The sequence below is a fragment of the Homarus americanus genome, unplaced genomic scaffold (assembly GCF_018991925.1).
Source record: "Homarus americanus isolate GMGI-L3 unplaced genomic scaffold, GMGI_Hamer_2.0 scaffold48406, whole genome shotgun sequence".
In the NCBI taxonomy this organism is placed as follows: Eukaryota; Metazoa; Arthropoda; class Malacostraca; order Decapoda; family Nephropidae; genus Homarus; species Homarus americanus.
The window spans coordinates 18,560-38,707 of NW_024753828.1; the positions used below are offsets into that span (position 1 = coordinate 18,560).

The following is a 20,148-nucleotide window of genomic DNA, read 5'->3' on the forward strand; positions in this document are numbered from 1 at the left end:
CATTAAAACGTCAACAACTTTACATTTAGCTTCATTAGCGGCCATAGCCCAAAGCAGACCAATATGACTCTAGGCACACATGATCCAAGACCTAATGGAAACACCTACACAGAACTTAAGAACCAAAACCTAAGTGCAAGACCTACACACAGATCCAAAACCTAAGGGCAAGACCTACACAGAACTTAAGATCCAAAACCTACACAGAACTTAAGAACCAAAACCTAAAAGCAAGACCTACACAGAACTTAAGATCCAAAGGCTGGACCCCAGATATAAAGCCAAATAATAAATGACATCAGAATCCACACCTACAAATCTCTACAAACCAGGAGAGCATGACAATAAACCAGACTGAAAGATAAGACAAACTACCCACTATATAGGATGATAGCTTTAACCACCTGTGCACGGGGTTCCTTCTCTTCCGAATAAAATCACCTGGCGTTAACCGAATCAAATATTAAAAGTGACTTCCCCCTTAGCGAAAGGGTTAAAACTTGAATGTTTAAAGTCGACTGGACAAATAAAGTATTAAATCAACAAAGAACGGACTAAACCGCCCCGAATGGCTAGTAAGCTGATAAAGTGGTGAAATGTTAAATAAATACAAAATAATAATATTATGTTCATAATCATTGACCAAAAAAGCAAATTAAAAATATATGTAAAAGTAACACCCAAGAATATTTTATCTCCGTGAAAAATCAGTAATTTACATTTTCTTCCTTTTTTTTGTTAACGCTCTTATTATGCCCTAAAGTTCCTAAACTAAGCTAATGCTCTTGCATTATGTACTTAACCTGACCCTCTTGCATCATCCCCAAACCTAATCCCATTGTAGTTTGCCCTAGTGACTAGTCTAACCCTTTTGTATTATGCCCTAACCTAACCCTTTTGTATTATGCCCTAACCTAATCCGTTTGTATCATTCTCTAACCTACCTGTATGCCCTAACCTAACCCTTTTGTGTATGCCCTAACCTAACCTGTTTTTATTATGCTCTAACTTAACCCTTTTGTATTATGCCTAACCCCCTTTTGTAACCCTCCTAATCGTTTGTATCATTCTCTAACTAACCCCTTTTGTATTATGCCCTACCTCCCTTTTGTATTATGCCTTACATTTGTATTATCCTTCTTTTGTATTATGCCTTAACCTAATCCGTTTTATCATTCTCTAACCTTACTTTTGTATTACCCTAACCTAACCCTTTTGTGTGTACTAACCTAACCCTTTGTATTATGCCTAACCTAATCCGTTTGTATCATTCTCTAACCTACCTTGTTTCCTCTGTATTATGCCTAACCTAACCCTTTTGTGTTCTTAACCTAATCCGTTTGTATCATTCTCTAACCTAACCCCTTTTTGTATGCCTAACTACCCTTTTGTATTATGCCTACTCCTTTTGTATTATGCCTTAACCCCTTTATCATTCTCTAACCTAACCTTTGTATTATGCCTAACCTAACCCTTTTCATTATGCCCTAGCCTAACCTTTTGTATCATTCCCTAACTAGCCCTTTTTATTATGCCTAGCCTAACCCTTTTTATTATGCCCTAACCTAACCCCTTTGTATTATGCCCTAAACTAACCTCTACAACATCCACCTACAAAATTAATCCAGACAAGTTCATAAAATAATAAGAAATTTGCTATTTCTGCAATATTAGCACTTCCATTTAAACTCTCTATATGCTAATCTCTTCTTAAGTGTGCATAATTAAACTATGTAGACCGCCTCTTAAATTTTGGTACTGTACTATGTGAAATTTTAACGATTCTTCGATTATGTGTTACTTACGATTGTACTGATGGTATAAATCTTCAGTACGTGTTATATATGTATAACTTAAATACATATTACTGAAGTACATACACTTTCTTGTGAATATGTGACCTTTCAACCAAATACATTTACTTTTTTTTTAAATGAGTCCCCTTTAGTCTACCGTATTTTTTTTTCTGACCCGCCGTAATCAAACCACCCTGCTTGAAAGTTTTCTTCAAAGTCTTATACTGACTGTTACTACATACTCTCGGTCCAAGAAACTGTTGTATATGAACATTATACTATTTAGTACAGTACATTCAATCATCTTTTTGGGTCCAACTGTACCAAGGTTATACAGATAAGGTTTTACTCTTATGTGAAGTACATATATTTCCAATGTTCAGGGTTTTTGCTTTTAAATGGTAGCTTTTTTTGTATCTGTGTTTCTGATGATATGATAACATGTAGGGTTTTTATCAAAAATTTTTCTAAAAACATCACTTCTCTTGTGTACCCGTGCTAAATTTTTTACAGCATTCGATTCAATTCACAACTTCACTGCTTCAGTATTACTGCTTTGCCCGTGGTAGTGAATGCCAGAGTTTAGTGTGCACTACAGGACATAATGCCTGAGCTTACCATTTTTTTTTTCACTTAGACACCAAGCAAGTGAGAAACATCATAGAAATATTACAGTGTTGGAACTTGCAGGTTTGTGCGTTGAGTGGGGGTGGCGAGTCTCTGCACGCCTCCTCCCCGCTGTCGCAGGTGTACTCCCAGCCGTACTCCCAGCCTCCTCCCGCCTCCAGGCACTCGCATGCCTCATGTTGCGCCTCCTCCTTCACTCCCAGGTGAGAGGCCCCACAAGCTGATAGCACTGCTGCCGTCACTTTGCTCTACTGTTATCACCTTCTGTATAGAAAGGTGATCATCTTGCTGAAATCCAGAGTGCTAAATTCCAAACATTTCCACCATTCATTGTTTGGTGTTTTTTCTGTGTTTCGTTTTAGATGCGTAAAATATGACATGCAGCCTATGATTGTTGAAACTACAAGTATTAAAAAGTATTTCATGTCTTACTGAAGAGCCAGAATATTAACAGTGAATGGTGGGAGTGACCTACAGGCACGATGTTGAGTCTTAACACCGCCGAAAAACTTTGTTGGTATACTGTATACCCATTGTATGTGTGGTGGATTATTTAATCAACGTCAGCAAGGATCTGTCAGTAAGAACGGATGAAGCATGTGTAAGTCTCGAATTTGTTGCTCTTCACAGTGTAAATATAAAAAGGTATGATGAGCCCCTTTTACTTGTTTACCTCTTAGTTAGAATGTGAACTCTACAAAACTTCATCTCCCTTCATTGTGTTTATTGAATGATCTCAAAATGCTAGTCACCATTTCAAAGTCTCATCCAGCAGGGATATGGAAAAGTGTGTGTGTGTGTGTGTGAGAGAGAGAGATGTGTGTTGGTGGATGGATTTCAATGCAACTTGGTGTGTAGATACAACCTAACAAGATCTCTGAGCATTTCAAGCATCACTATTTTCCTTTCATATTTAGGGAGTTATGTTCCACCCATACCACAGCAGGGGACCTTGAGCCCTTGCGATCATTCAATTGCTTTTGTTTTTCACTCGGTATCGTTCTTGTTACATTTGTCAATAAATTTAAAAGCGGTTTCCACTCTGTCTCACTCAGTAAATTTATTTGAAAGACACTACTGTACCCACATTTATTATCTAGTTCTTTTTCATATTTCTACATCATTAATTAATTTGCATGTGTTCCCATCCTCTATGAATCAGTCTTATTACTACTTTATGCCTTCTATCAACAATGGTTTACCATATGATATCCATTATATAATAAATTTCCAATATATAATTTTTCTGATTTCTATGTCAGATGATAATCAACCCCAGGGTAAATCTTAGTAAATCACAATGAATCTTACAAAAACTCAACTTTTTAACAGACTTCTTGGAATTACACAATAGAGACCTTACCAAGTTGTTTCATGAAATTCGTATACACAAGTAACTCATACCTGACCTAAACCTTATTGTTTACAGGCATCTTGGCGAGACCCCCGCAACATGGACCCAAGTGAAAGGGTGCGACAGTTGGCGATAGATAGATGGAAGGTCAGCTGTCTACTTCTCTTAATCATTTAACTCCTGTGTACAGTATATGACTAAGTCTTTCTTTCATTCTTGTAACATTAAACATCCTGAGAAACAGTTTTTATTTGTGTTTTATGTGGAAGCTCATTAGACTTAAATTTAAACCTGGTTCATCACACATTAACTAAACTAACACCAGGAAGTACTGACCGAGGTACAGTATTATTTAATCGTTCATTCTAATCAAAATCATCTTCCAGTTTAACTAGAATTTTGTCATCTTACTTGAGGCTGTTTCCTTGTCTTTGTATGTAAATATATATTCCTTTTATTACTGAGTGAACCACACCTAAAAGACATATACTGTACATTTACCTTTAGTCACTCGGAAGACAATCATTTTTATAATAAGATGAAGGGTAATAATGCAAGTCAGTAGTTAGTTTGTGAGAATATATATATAACCACAAGGAAAACACGAAGTTTAAGCTCTTTCGTGTAATTCACATCTTCAGGGGTGAGTACAGACTAAGGAGAAGTACAAAACAAGATATATATGCAGAGGAGGGTGAGACCAGGTCCACAATGGTCGGTATTAGGTAATGACCTATAATCTTTAAAAGCACCGCAACGGTCGGTAGTCAGTCAGAGGTTAAGGTGATAACCTTCTCACCTGGTTACAAATCTTCTAATTTACAAAATTGTCCAGTAGGAACATTATAGAATCTAGTCTCATTAAACATACCGAAGCAGTCAACATGAATTTGAGTAATGGCATGTACAAACTGGACAATTTTGTAATTAAGAAGATTTGTAACCAGGTGAGAAGGTTAGGTCCTATGACAAACACAACGGACAAAACCCCAACGGGTTGTCATTTATCAACACTAATCTAACTTAACCTTACCTCACCTAACCTAACCTAAACAAAACATAAAAGTGTTTTATTTTATATTTTATATATGAGACTGGGGTTTTGTCCGTTGGGGTTTTATCCGGTCACCCCCCTGAAGATGTGAATTACATAAAGCCTTGGGAACTTCGTGTTTTCTTCTTTCCTTGTGGTTATCAGCATATACCTGGATCACGCGCACCTACAGTGATTTTTTGCATATACCTGTATATATTTATTTATTTATTTATTTTTTCTTACATACAGTACAAATGAAGTTTTCTTTCGACAGGTAGAGGTTGGTGACGTAGTGCAGGAAGGTACTTTTGGGCGGGTGTACCGTGGGATATATCGGGACCCTTACGCTCGCGCTGCCCTCACAGTCATCGTCAAAACAGTTTCAGGTGAGGAAAAGAGAGAGACAGTTGGTGATGTGTGATTTTTACCCACAACTTAAAAAAAAGAGAAAATCTTACATTCCTGTTAAAAGTCTCAAAATAGAATGGCCATAAAATACTGTAATTTAGAGATCAGACACAAAAATATAAAGTGAAAAATGTGTTCTATATTAGTGGGGTATATTTATATATGGATTTTGCCAAGGCTTTTGACAGCGTACCCCATGAAAGGCTTAGAATTAAACTGGAAGGGTACGGGATTCGGGGAAGTGCCCTAGCGTGGATCGGAGGTTTTTTTCATGACTTCAAGCAGTGTGTGGTGATTATTGGCACGAAATCGTCTTGTGTACCTGTGACAAGCGGTACCACAGGGCAGTGTGCGGAACCTAGTGTTGTTTGTTTGTTTGTTTGTTTCATAAATGACATGCCAAGTTATTCAGGGAAATTAAAAACCAAACGAACTGTGAAGAACTACAGAAAGATCTCTGTCAGCTTCAAGAGTGGTCGAAGAAATTGTTGTTAAGATTCAATGTCACAAAGTGTAAGAGGATGTACCTAGGTCGTACCAACATTCGGTCTCTGTTGGGACATGTGGTACGCCACATGTCCCAACAGAGACCGAATGTGAAAAGGACTTGGGTGTGTATGTTAACAATGAACTGAAGTTCTCGGGCCATTGTGAGAAGAAGGTAAATCAAGCAACGAAGCTAGAAGCTATTAGGTCTTATAAGGTCCCCCGTACTACCTCATTTGGAGTTCTGTTACCTTGTCTAGTCCCCGAGATATTGCTAGAAACTGTCAGTTTCATTGAAAATATCCACAGGAGGGCCACCAGACTGGTGTCTGCACTAGGCATCTCAGTTACGCAGAGAGATTAGAACGTCTGCAGCTGCTTAGCTTATACTATAGGCTGGCAAGGGGTGACTTAATTGAAGTTTACAAACATCTCAGAGGACACTACTCAGTCGAGTGTCCATACCTGGAGCTGGCGGATGCCCGCCCCACTAGAGGTCACAGCTCAAGGTTGAAGAAGCTACAAGTTCAGAAAATTGAAAGAGCAAACTTTTTTGGAGTGAGAATTGTAAACTCTTGGAATAATCTGCCAGAGAGTATTGTGACAGCACCGAGTAACCGACCGCTCAAGCGGCTAATGAGTCGATCAGTGTTGAAGAGGATAAAAGTAAAAGTAGCACAGTATAAAAATATGAAAATAACCAGTTTATCATTGGCAGGTACATAGCTCAATATCGTCAGTTTAATTTATGGTACGCACTCACTAGTAACATATCTCTAACACAACAAGCTTGTAACCATAAATACTCAGAAGAGATTAAGTCAGGTTACCAAATTATCAGAAAATTATATTGCTGTAGGCTGTGTACAGCCTCACAAGCCATAGAGAAAAATGCTGAGAGTTACTTTATAGTAAACAACTCTTAAGTGTGATAAGAGCTGAACACTTACGCCGCGGCAACATAAGAAGGATGGCTAAGAATTGTTTATCTGAAGTCCAACCCTCAAGACCCCAAACACTGAATCAAGATAACACACACTAAAGTAGGGACACCCCACACACACAGAAGCACACACACACACACACGAACGAACGAACGCACGCACGCACACACACACACACACACACACACACACACACACACACACACACACACTACTTCTTTGCTGTCATTCGGAATCGAGTATGACGATCAACCAGCTATGGTAAAATGATATGGGATATTTGGGATGTCACCTAGGTTGGTGAGGTTTGAGGTGACTAAAGAGCCCGATACGGGACCGGCAGCGTCGTCCACATTCGTTGCACATGTGGAGGGCTCCATCTACTGCGGGAGGGGCGGTGGCAGCGTCTTTCCGACGTTGGTGCTTGTCTGCCTCGGTTTGCATTCGGGCTAACTCGAAAATATTGACACCTTCCCGTGTGGTGCTCCTCCAAGCGTTACGTTGTGGAATAATCAACTCCCAGGTGAGGGGGTCGATTTAGCACCTTTTCAGGTTTGTCTTAAGACTATCCTTATACCTTTTCAATTGCCCATCAGCCTTACGTTTGCTATTCGTTAGGTGACGGTAAAGTAGCTGCTTTGGCAGTCTACTATCGTCCATGCGGGTAACATGGCCAGTCCAACGTAGTTGTTCATGAATAATGGTAGCCTCGATGCTCCTACAGTTGGTGTCAGCAAGAATACTGGCATTTGTTCTCTTGTCTTACCAACGAACTCGGAGGATGGAACGTAGACCACGTTGGTGAAAGTTTTCAAGTGCCTCCTGTATGTAACCCATGTCTCACTGCCATATAGTAGGGTGGGCAGGACCACTGCTCGATATACGTGCAACTTTGTGGATAATTTCAGCTCCCTACAGCTTAAGACACGATTTCGGAGTCTGCCCAAGACGTGAGATGCACATCTGATCCGATGCTGAATTTCTTCATCGATGTCTGCGATGGTGGACAGGTGGGAGCCGAGATACCGAAAGTGGGCAACATTAGAGAGTGTAGTACCATTAAGCTGGCTGGATGGTGGAGGTGTGTCTGAACCAGGGGCAGGTTGAAAGAGAATCTGAGTCTTACGTACATTCACCTCAAGGTCGAAGTGTGCATACGCGTTTGCATAGGTGTTCAGAATCTCCTGTAGGTCGTGTTCAGTGTGAGCAACAAGGGTAGGGTCGTCTGCTTACTGAAGTTCAGTAATGGAAGCTGCCGACACCTTTGTTCTTGCCTGGAGTCGTCTTATGTTGAAAAGACCTCCCTTCACCCGGTACTCGATGTTCACCCCGCTGGCTAAATTGGCACTGGTACGAGTAAGGAAGGCAGCCAAGAAAATGGAAGAGCGAGTTGGTGCCAATATACATACTTGTTTTACCCCCGTTTCCATGGGGAAGAACTCAGACTGGGTGCCATTGTGCAGGACACTGCCGTTCATGCCATCGTGGAGTTGCCTCGCAATGTCGATGAATATTTTTGGGGGGCAGCTAAAACAGCTTAGGGCTTCCCTGTTGACCGAGTCGAAGGCCTTGGTTAGGTAGATGAAAACCATGTACAATTCACGACGCTGTTCTCTGCACTTTCCTGCATCTGGTGGGCAGCAAAGATCATGTCAGTGGTGCCTCGTGATGGTCTAAAGCCACATTAAGAGTCTGGGAGGAAGATTTCCGCCTCAGGAAGACGTCTGTTTAGGAGGACTCGGGCGATAATCTTGCCAGCTATGGACAGCAGCGTAATCCCGTGGTGGTTGCCACAGTCTGACCGGCCTTCCTTGTTCTTATAAATATTGACGATGGAGGCGTCTTTTAATGGTTGAGGGATTTCCTCCATTTTCTATACATTCTCCAGGAGTGAGTCCTCCTGCCTTTTACACCCCGGCAGGGATTCTTTGTTATTCTTCATCTGTTTGATGGCAGTAGCTACCTCATCTAGGGATGGAGGATAGCTGAGGTAGGTCAGTTCTGGGTGCTGAGGAACCTGTTGGGTAGTCAGGATATCCACATCGGTGTTTCGGTTGAGCAGTGAATGGTAGTGCTCTTTTCAGCGCTGAAGGATGCCTTCTTCATCTTTAATTAGGGAGTTACCATCGGATAAGTAGAGGGGGGCTGTGCCATGAGTGATTGGCCCATAAAATGTTTTAGTGGAATTAAAAAATTCGCTCATCTTGTGTTAATCTGCAATTTTTTTTCCATTTCCCATGATTTATTTTTAAGCCAATCGTTCTTTAAATTGCAAAGTTCGCATTGGGCCGCCACTTTCTTCTTGCGGAAGGTACCATCTTTGGTCCAAGACTGAGGGTTGTTGTACCAGTCAGTTAAAGCAGCACATTTATCATTGACGAGTACACTGATTTCTGAGTCATTTTCATGAAACTAGTCCTGGTGTATTCTTTCGATATGACCGAGGGTCTCTCTGCAGGTTTTTGTCATGACAGTGTCGAGAATGCCTCATTCGGTACTGGGATTTGGGTTGTTTGTTGCCGGGTTGTTTATCAGCATGTTCAAGCTGCTCTCTGAAAGCATGTGCTACCGCTGGATCCTCCAGACGATTAGTGTTAAAACCTCTTCTGGAGGTTTGTTACTATCGCCGTTTTGGGGTGATGTGAAGTGAGAGCTTAGCTCTGACGAACTGATGATCAGTGTCGCAGTGGTCTGAGCCACGCATGGTACGAGTGATGAGGACATCTCGGCGATCTCTTTCTCTCACAATGATGTAGTCAATTAGATGCCAGGGTTTGGATAGTGGGTGTTGACATGATCCCTTGAACTTGTCGGCCTGCCTAAAACAAGGTATTGGTGATAGTGAGGTTGTGTGCAGCGCACTTGTTGGGGAGAAGTAGACCATTGGGATTACTCTTGCCTAGTCCATTTCTCCCTTTGATACCCTGCCAAATGTCAGCATCTCTGCCAACTCCGGCATTGAGTCACCTAGGAGCACAACCTTATCTTCTCTGGGGATAGAGGTTAGCACTCTGGCAAGGTCAGCATAAAAGACCTCCTTGATGTCATCCTCTGCATCCAATGTTCGCGTGTATGCACTGATGAAGAAGGTATGACGTGAGTGATTCAGTGGGACTCGGATCGTCATGAGGCACTTGATGATCCCAACAGGCATTTCAGTTAGCTTATGTAGCATGCATTGGCGGATGGTAAAGCCAACCCCATAAATGCAGATTCTCTCCGCAGCAGGCTTACCCTTCCAGAAGAAGGTATAGCCAGACCTCCGTTCTGTGAGTTGACCTTTGTTTGAGAGCTGGGACTCCCTAATGGCTGCTATGTCGATGTTATACCTAGCCAGCTCTTTTGCCACAAGGGCCGTTCTTCTTTCAGGACGCTCATTAGTGGCAGTATGCAAAAGGGTCTTGACATTCCATGCATCGACCATAAGATTTTGATTGTGTTTTCGACCTTCCTGGGTGCGGTTGCCTAGTCAGGTTGGTTTTTTAGGCAAGCTATGTGTAGGGCACCTTTTTTAGCCCCCCTCCACATGTGGGGTGAGCAGAGTGACTCCTCGGAAGGGCTGCTCAGTCGCACAGACAGGACTGGATTGTACTGCTGCCTAGATCCCAATGCATAAACAACCACCTTATCTATGCCGCCCATGTGCAGAGTTGTGACTAGAGTCATCTCTTCCTGTCCCCGTCGCCACTCATGCGTTGCCATAGGACTTTTAGTGGTATAGAGGTTTTCATGATGATGAGCTGGTGATGGCTGCAAGTGAGTTGATTTATGTGGTGAGGCAGGAATGCAGGCTGCAACCACACATCTTGATCCAACGGTGCAAGTGTTGCAATAACTGGTGAAAGAGAGAGAGTTGCAATGGACTGCTGATCGCCCAGTTTGTTGAGTTTCGCCTGAGTAGCCTGTCCAGAATGCATTGCCTTCGTCAGCTGGTGTAGTCGTTGGGTTCCCATGATGGTCACCTCTTTTGCCTATATCGCCGTCGGGGTCTTGTTAGAGCTCTCTAAGCATGTCTACCTGATGCGGGGCTCCACCACAGATTTTTCGTTCAGGGTTTACTCCCATAGCTTTATACTTACCAAGGTTAATCCACAAAGCAGCGGGGTAGTGGTTGGTAGGCGCCAGTACGTGTCCACATGCCACTGGCCTATTAGCCATCCCTCTGGGGCCCACTGCAGCTCCGAGATCCCCTGTTGGTGTAGCCTGGGCTCACTAGGCACCTAGTTACCGTGTGTTGTCAGGAGGAGGCACAGCAGGAATCTTGATGGTGAACAGGCTGTGTACTGGGAGGGGAGGTCTTATGCAAGTTGCTTCCTTGTTCGCCATGAGGAGTAGCCAGCCACGGTAGCTGAAAGCGAGAGGAAACAAGCAGTGCTTGCCCCTTAACACTAACATAGTGCTGCCACAATAGGTGCATTACGCCACCCTGTGCACACACACACACACACACTGAAGTTGGGACACCACACACACGTGCACGCACACACATGCACACACTACTACTACTACTACTACTACTTTTTTTTTTTAAAGTGGCCTCCAGCCTCCCCCAATAGCCACACCTTCGCCACCATTTAATTACCTTAATATTAAATATCCTAATACATAAGTAGCTATCCTATCTGTGTTAAATTAGTTGAGCCGCAGATCTATGCGGCATTCAGTGACAGTAGCCTCATAGTCAATATCTGCAGCAGTTGTCGGAGTTGGGGCAGAAGCTCTCGTTCCCCTGAGGCAGAGCAAAGCCGACCGAAGGAGAGAGAAAGACAGTCGACATCTCATCCAGGCTGTAACATAACTTCTGGGCTGCTGCTTCTGTTCGGAGATCAACTCCGCGAGTCTGGCGTAGAAACATCTTGCACTTGGTCCCATCCCACCAGAGGTTGTGAACACTAGAGGAGTGAAGCTGCCTTGATCAACGTTTTGAATTCTCTCCCCATATGCCCTTCTCATGTCGTTCTCGTTCCTCCTGTGTGCAGCATCGAGAGCTAGGTTACGGTGACATGCGGCCATGGGATCAAAAATCCTGATGTCGAAGAAAGCTCGCTGTCCCTGCGTTCAGAATCCTCGAGCATTGACGTCCACACGGGCTTCGTTAGATGTGTTTGAAGTCCTGTGTTGGAAGATCTCACCATCCAATGGAAGGAGGGTCGGTTCTACCGTGACATCCCGGCAGATTTCCTTCATCATATTTGCTGTGAGATCCCTTACCTCGTCATGCCTCATGCATATGAAGCCCCCCTTCTTGCACACCATGGCGTGATCGCCATCATAGGAAGAGCCACACACACATTGGGAGGGCAAACCTTCTACTGGCTGACCATACCTTAGAGCAATGGCATCTGTAAATTCTTGTTTATTAAGACTGAAACCATTTGCCCTTATCGGTAACGTAGTTAACCAGTTCGAGGCGCCCACCTCCTGCGCTATAGCTACTTTTTTTTTCAAATTTTCTGGTACCTGCAGCAATAGTTGCTGCAACTTATCATTTTGGCAGTGCTGTCGATCTGTCGTAATGGACCTACGAATCTTATTTACTTCACTGGTATCCACTTCCCCTGTTGCATTCTGGGCTATTATGTGGTCCGTGAGGGCTGCCGTGAGCTTAGGTGAATTTTGATGTTCAGTGGCAGCAATCTCCTCTGGATTTGTTAGTCCCATCCCTCCCAGTCTTGGTGGAAGTGCAAGAAGTGCTCTTTCTGCTGGGGTTAAGTCAGGGTGTTTCACTAATTTGGGAATGAACTTGACACTGATAGCTTCTTCCAGAGGGTGGAGGAGGGTTCCGATATCAGGGATAGTACACAGGGATAGTACTACTACTACTACTACTACTACTACTTCTACTTATTTATTTTATTCAACGTGGCCTCCATCCTCCCCCTATAGCCACACCTTCACAAACTTGCTTGGTGATCGCTGGTGAACACACGGAATATTTGCGATTACTGCCATAAAGGATGAGAAGAACCTTCGGTGACAAAGCTTAGGGTGACATCCGATATTTACCGACACACTGTGAAATTCCTGCTCCCACACACTGAATATGTCCCCACACCCACGCAGCGCTGACCTACGACTACAACTATTACTATTTTTTTTTAAACAAAATGGCCTCCAGCCTCCCCCAATAGCTATACCTTTGCCACCATTTTATTACCTTAATATTAAATATCGTAATACATAAGTAGCTATCCTAGCTATGTTGAGTTAGTTGAGCCGCAGATCTTTGCGGCATTCAGTGACTGTAGCCTCGTAGTCAATATCTGCAACTGTTGTCGGCCTTGGGGCCGATGCTCTCATTCCCCTGAGGCAGAGCAAAGCCGACCAAAGGAGAGAGGAGGACAGTCGACATCTCATCCAGGCTGCAACATAACTTCTGGGCTGCTGCTTCTGTTCGGATATCACCTCCTCGAGTCTGGCGTAGAAGCATCTTGCACTTGGTCCCATCCCACCAGAGGTTGTGAACACTAGAGGAGTGAAGCTGCCTTGATCAAAGTTCTGAATTCTCTCCCTAAGTTATGGTGACATGCGGCCAAGGGATAAAAACTCCTGATGTCGAAGAAGGCTCGCTGTCCCCGCATCCAGAATCCTCGAGCACTAACGTCAACATGGGCTTTGTTGGATGTGTATGAAGTCCCATGTTGGAAAATCTCATCCTCCAATGGAAGGAGGGTCGGTTCTACCCTGACATCACGGCAGATTTCCTTCAACATATTTGCTGTGAGATCCCTTCGTCATGCCTCATGCATATGAAGCCCCCCTTCTTGCACTCCATGGCGTGATCGACGTCATAGGAAGAGCCACACACGCATTGGGAGGGCAAACCAACTACTGGACTACCGTACCTTAGAGCAATGGCATCTGTAAATTCTTGTTTAATGAGAGTGAAACCATTTGCCCTTATGGGTTACGTAGTTAACCAGTTCGAGGCGCCCACCTCCTGCGCTATAGCTACTTTTTTTCTCAAATTCTCTGGCACTTGCAGCAACAGTTGCTGCAACTTATCACTTTGGCCGTGCTGTCATTCTGTCGTAATGGACGTTCGAATCTTGTTTACTTCACTGGTATCCACCTCCCCTGTTGCATTCTGAGCTATTATGTGGTCCGTGAGGGCTGCCGTGAGCTTAACTGAGTTTTGATGTTCGGTGGCAGCAATCTCCTCTGGATTGGTCAATCCCATACCTCCCAGTCTCGGTGGTAGTGCAAGGAGTGATCTTTCTGCTGGGGTTAAGTAAGGGTGTTTCACCAATTTGGGAATTAAATTGACGCTGATAACTTCTTACAGAGGGTGGAGGAGGGGTCCGATATCAGGGATAGTGCGCATCAGGTAGTTCCAGCGATGCTTGACTCCATGGGTGAATGCCGCAAAAGCCGCATGTGGCTCTGTGTTAGCAATCTCAGACAGATCTTGGATTTCCCTAACCCACTCATTCACCTTTCTCGTTACATACTTGGTCTTGAAGTCCGTCGTGCCGATTACTGCGGCTAGGTGTCTTTGGCCATCCTTTTTTATTTTGACCTCACTTCCACCGAACACTTCCATTGCTCGTTCATAATGTTCTGGCTTCACATTGAGGAAGGACTTGCTGGCGTTTGGGTGGTACCCTATTTGTGGATCTCGTGATGTTACCAAGTCCCACCACTTTTTGATGTCCTCCACTTTTCCTGCCCCTGTAAGATCGTCAGCGTACGCCACTTGCTTGACCTCAATTTTTTCAAATTTTATTGTGTGTTGGAGCACGCATAGGCCTATTGCGTACATTGCCATTGCAACAGGGTCCCCCTGCGTTGTTCCCTCGGTTAACTGTATGATGGTATCACCTCTTAGAGCCTTGTTGTTTACTATATAGAGGTCTGGTGGATTCCTATAGGAGTTTTCAACATACATTGCAAAGCTTGGACACTTGATATTTGATGTTGTGCATTGCGGCCTTGTGGTTAAGTATGTTGAATGCATTTGAAGTGTCCACCAGGGGAATGGCCTCACAATCACGCTGCTCAAATATCGTTCTCATGGCGTGAAGGGCAGCTTCCCCTCGAACGTGGTGGCCAGCACAAACTTGCAGGTTCACTGCTGCTGCCCTGACATCATTCTTTACCATCTCCATTATGAGTTTTCCGATGATCCGCCTCAGCACTTCCCCCACCCCTATTGGCCTACATCCTGGATTCTTATCCAGGGGAATGAGGCCGCAGGTCGTCAGAGCATGGAGGTGTTGGCAGCACGAGGTTGCCAGTTTTCTTGCAAGGACGGCAATGGCAGTGCAGAGATCAATTACTACGTGGCCAAACTTGTTAGTGCTGAGGATGAATCTCCAACCATTTGCATGCAGACCTGAAGGGCCGGCACCTCCCTGAGTTTTCAGTGCCATTTTCCTCACCATCCCTCCTGTTATTTTCTCGAACAGGACAGCATTTGGTGGGATATAGTCACCCTGGAACCTGATGCTACTACAACTACTACTTTGCTGTCACTCGGAATCGAGTATGACGATCATCCAGCCATAATACAATGATATGAGTTATTAGGGATGTCACATTCATTGGTGAGTTTTGTGGTGACCGGCAGAGTTTTTCACAGATGTTGCACACGTGGATGGATACATCGAGTGCGGGAGGGGCGGTGACAGCGTCTTTCTGGCGTTGGCGCTTGTCTACCTCGGTTTGCAGTCGGGCTAACTCGAAAGTATTGACACCTCTTGTGTTATAGCTGGTTAATTATAGGTTTTGTCGAAGTTAACCATGCTGGTACATTTATATTATATTGGTTTAGAGTAACGAAACCCAATTGTCTGTTTCTTCCTTTATTGAAGAACTATCGTTTATACAATTCCTGAGTGTAAATCAACCGTAACTTCCACTATTTATGAGTGTGAAGAGAGAGGACAGCGGCTATGTAAATAGACTGTTTAATCATGTCCTTTCGATGTGAGATTATGAGTGGGACTTCTATGAGTAGTGACCCATCAACGGAGAACGGAATAGGCATGTCGTCCTCCCTCGAGGAAGACTGAACCATCCACGATGGCTCTCAAATAACGTCTTCCGCTAGTCAAGGATATCAAACTACTATCCGCTTTAGGTGGCCAGAGAGCCGGCTACTTAATGCCTTAACTCAGCATAATATGACGCAGGTTCCCATGGACACACCTTATCACGTGCACTGAACATGTCACCTCATAGCTAGTGGAAAGTTACAGGGGGTGAATCAGTATATAAATCAAATGTAATTAACCCATTTATATAATTCTTCTGTTTATGAAACAGGGGCCATTACACGTGTGGTGCTCCTCCAAACATTACGATGTGAAGTAATCAACTCCCAGGCGAAGGGGTCGATTTGGCACTTTTCAGGTTTGTCTTAAGACCACCCTTATACCTTTTCAGTTGCCCGCCGGCATTACATTTACTATTCGTTAGGTGACTGTAAGGTAGCTGCTGTGGTAGTCTACTGTCTTTAATGCGGGTAACATGGCCAGTTCAGCATAGTTGTTCATGTATAACGGTAGCCTGATGCTCCTACAATTGGTGTCAGCAAGGATGCTGGCATTTTTCTGTTTTCTTCCCAGTGAACACGGAGGATGGAACGTAGACTAGATTGGTGAAAGTTTTCAAGTGCCTTGAGGTGCCTCCTGTATGTGACCCGTGTCTCGCTGCCATATAGCAGGGTGGGGAGGACCACTGCTCGAAATACATGTAACTTTGTAGATAATTTCAGCTCCTATAGCCGAAGACACGGTTCCGAGTCTGCCAAAGGCTTGAGATGCACATCTGATCCAATGCTGAATCTCTTCATTGATGTCCACGGTGGCGGACAGGTGGTAGCCGAGATACCAAAAGTAGGTAACATTAGAGAGATTAGTGCCATTAAGATGGATGGATGGTTGAAAGAGATCTGAGTCTTACGCATATTCACCTCAAGGCCGAAGTGTGCATACACATCTGCATAGGTGTTTAGGATGTCCTGTAGGTCGCGTTCAGTGTAAGCGACAAGGGTGAGGTCGTCTGCATACTGAAGTAAAGTAATGGAAGCTGCCGACACCTTAGTTGTTGCCTGGAGTCGTCTTATGTTGAAAACACCCCCCTTCCACCCGGTACTCGATGTCCACCCCGCCGGCTAAATTGACACTGGCACGAGAAAGGAAGGCAGCCAAGAAAATGGAAAAGAGCGCTGGTGCCAGTACACACCCTTGTTTAATCCCAATTTGGATGGGGAAGAATTTAGACTGGGTGCCATTGTGCAGGACACTCCTGTTAATGCCATCGTGGAGTTGCCTCACAATGGCGATGAATTTTTCAGGGACAGCCAAAACGGCTGAGGTCTCCACCAGAGGGCTTCCCTGTTGACCGAGTCGAAGGCCTTCGTTAGGTTGATGAAAGCCATGTACAGGTCACGACATTGTTTTCTGCACTTTTCCTGTATCTGACGGGCAGCAAAGATCATGTCAGTGGTACCACATGAATGGTCTAAAGCCACATTGAGATTCTGGGAGGAAGTTTTCCGCCTCAGGAAGAAGTCTGTTTAGGAGGACTCGGGCAAAATCTTGACAGCTTCGGACAGCAGCGAGATCCCGTGGTAGTTGCCACAGTCTGACCGGTCTCCCTTATTCTTATAAATATTGACGATGGAGGCGTCTTTAAGAGTTTGGTAAGCAGAGGTCCTCCTGCCTTATACACCTCGGCTGGGATTCCATCAGGCCCTGAGGGCTTTGTTATTTTTCATCTGCTTGATAGAGGTAGCTACCTGATCCAGGTAGCTGAGGTGGGTCAGCTCTGGGTGTTTCGGTTGAGCAGTAAATGGTAGTGCTCTTTCCAGCGCTGCCTCCTTCATTGCGTTTTATTATGAGTTACCGTTGGATAAGCGGAGGGGGGCAGTGCCATGAGTGATCGGCCCATAAAATTTTTTGATGTAATTGAAAAATTCGCGCATCTTGTGCTGATCTGCAAATTTTTATGTTTCACATGCTTTATTTTTAAACCAGTCATTTTTTAGATTTGGAAGTTCCAATTGGGCCACAGCTTTCTTCTTGCGGAAGGTGTCAGCTTTCGTCCGAGACTGAGGGGTGTTCTGCCATTCAGTTAAAGCAGCACGTTTAGCATCGACGAGTACATTGATTGCCGGGTTATTTTCATCAAACCAGTCCTGGCGTATTCTTTCGATCTGGCCGAGGGTCTCTCTGCAGTTTTTTGTTATGACAGTGTTGAGAATATCCCATTCGGCACTGGAATTTGAGATGTTCATTGTCGGGCTGTTTATCATTCCATGTTCGAGCTGCTCTCTGAAAGCATGTGCTACTGCTGGATCCCCCAGACGCTTTTGTTAAAACCTCTTCTAGAGGCTTGTTGCCTTCGCCGTTTTGGGACAACGTGAAGTGGGAGTTTGGCTCTGACGGGCCGATGATCAGTGCTGCAGTGGTCTGAGCCACGCATGACACGGGTGATAAGGATATCTCGGCGATCTCTTTCTCTGACAATGATTTAGTCAATGAGATGCCAGTGTTTGGATCGTGGGTTCTGCCACAAACCCTTAAACTTGTCAGCCTGCCTAAACAAGGCATTGGTGATAGTGAGGTTGTGCGCAGCACACTTGCTAGTCCATTTCTCCCTATGGTTCCCTGTCAAGTGTCAGCATCTCTACTAACTCTGGCATTTAAGTGACCATGGAGCACAACCTTATATTCTTTGGGGATAGAGGTTAGCACTCTGTCGAGGTCAGCATAAAAGGCCTCCTCCATGTCATCCTCTGCATTCAGTGTTGGGGCGTATGCCCTGATGAAAAGGCATGACGTGAGTGATTCAGTGGGACTCGGAGCATCATGAGACGCCCGTTGATCCAAATAAGCATTTCAATTAGCCTGTAAAGGATGTGTTGGCGGATGGCAAAGCCAACTCCATAAATGCGGTTTCTCTCCGCAGCAGGCTTACCCTTCCAGAAGAAGGTATAGCCAGACCTCCGTTCTGTGAGTTGACCCTTGTTTGAGAGCCGGGACTCACTAATGGCTGCTATGTCGATGTTATACCTATGCAGCTCTTTTGCTACAAGGTCAGTTCTTCTTTCAGGACGCTCATTAGTGGCAGTATCCAAAAGGGTCTTGACATTCCATGCATCGACCATAAGATTTTGATTGTGTTTTCGACCTTCCTGGGTGCGGTTGCCTAGTCAGGTTGGTTTTTTAGGCAGGCTATGTTTAGGGCACCTTTTCTAGCCCCCTCCACATGTGGGGTGAGCAGAGTGACTTCTCGGAAGGGCTGCTCAGTCGCACAGACAGGACTGGATTGTACTGCTGCCTAGATCCCAGTGCATAAACAACCACCTTGTCCATGCCGCCTATGTGCAGAGTTGTGACTAGAGTCATCTCTGCCTGTCCCCGTCGCCACTCATGCGTTGCCATAGGACTTTTAGGGGTATTGGGGTTTTCATGACGATGAAAAGTTTGATGAGCTGGATTGATGGCTGCACGTGAGTTGATTTCTGTGGTGAGGCAGGTATGCAGGCTGCAACCACACATCTTGGCTCTCCCTTTTCCTGATCCAACGGTGCAAGTGTTGCAACGACCGGGGAGAGGGAGAGTCGCAATGGACTGCCGATAGCCCAGTTTGTTGGGTTTCGCCTTAGTAGCCTGTCCATCGTGCATTGCCTTCATCCACCGGTGTAGTCGTTGGGTTCCCATGTTGGTCACCTCTTCCACCTATACCGCCGTTGAGGTCTTGTTGGAACTCTGTAAAACATGTCTGCTTGATGCATTTCTCCACCCAGATTTTTCGTTTGGGGATTACTCCCGTTGCCTTATTCTTACCAAGGTTAATCCGCAAGGCAGTGGGGCGATAGTTGGTAGGCGCCAGGACATGTCCACATGCTAGTGGGCCTATGCGCCGTCCCTCTGGGGCTCACTGCTACTCCGAGATCCCCTGCTGGTCTAGCCTGGGCCCACGAGGCACCCAGTTACCATGTGTTGCCACGAGGAGGCACAACAGGAGTCTTGATGGTGAAGAAGCTGTGTACTGGCAGGGGAAGACTTATATGCAAGTTGCTTCCCTGTTCGCCACGAGGGCTAGCCAGCGGCAGTAGCTGAAAGCGAGAGGGAGCAAGCAATGCCTGCACCTTAACTCTTACATAATGCTGCCACACTCGACGCATTATACCACCCTGTGTACACACCTACACACACTGAAGTTGGGATACCACACACATGCATGCACACACACATACACTAAAGTTGGGACACACACACACACTGAAGTAGGGACACAAAACACACACCCACTGAAGTTGGGAGCCCCCCCCCCCTACGTACACACATTGAAGTTGGAACACCACACATATACATTGAAGTAGGGACACACGCACACACACACACACACACATAGAAAAATTGCAAAAGAGGGCATGCAAGATTATTCTCTCCCCTTCCTACTCCACATATCAAGAAGCGTTCAACACACTGACCCCCTCGGCTCTCTCTGATCATCACCACGACCTCATTTGCAAATTTGGTG

General features: G+C 44.8%; 1 protein-coding gene across 1 annotated transcript in view; it reads left to right on the forward strand.

Moving 5' to 3' along the window:
• Positions 1–2,565: 2,565 nt before the first annotated feature.
• The window catches only part of LOC121855547 (tyrosine-protein kinase RYK-like), a 41,467-nt gene continuing 23,884 nt past the window's right edge, over positions 2,566–20,148 (forward strand). The window contains exons 1-3 of the mRNA XM_042350539.1: positions 2,566–2,626; positions 3,853–3,924; positions 5,088–5,199. Coding sequence (XP_042206473.1) covers positions 2,600–2,626; positions 3,853–3,924; positions 5,088–5,199 — 211 coding nt within the window. The 5' untranslated portion in view covers positions 2,566–2,599. The remainder of the gene's footprint in view (positions 2,627–3,852; positions 3,925–5,087; positions 5,200–20,148) is intronic.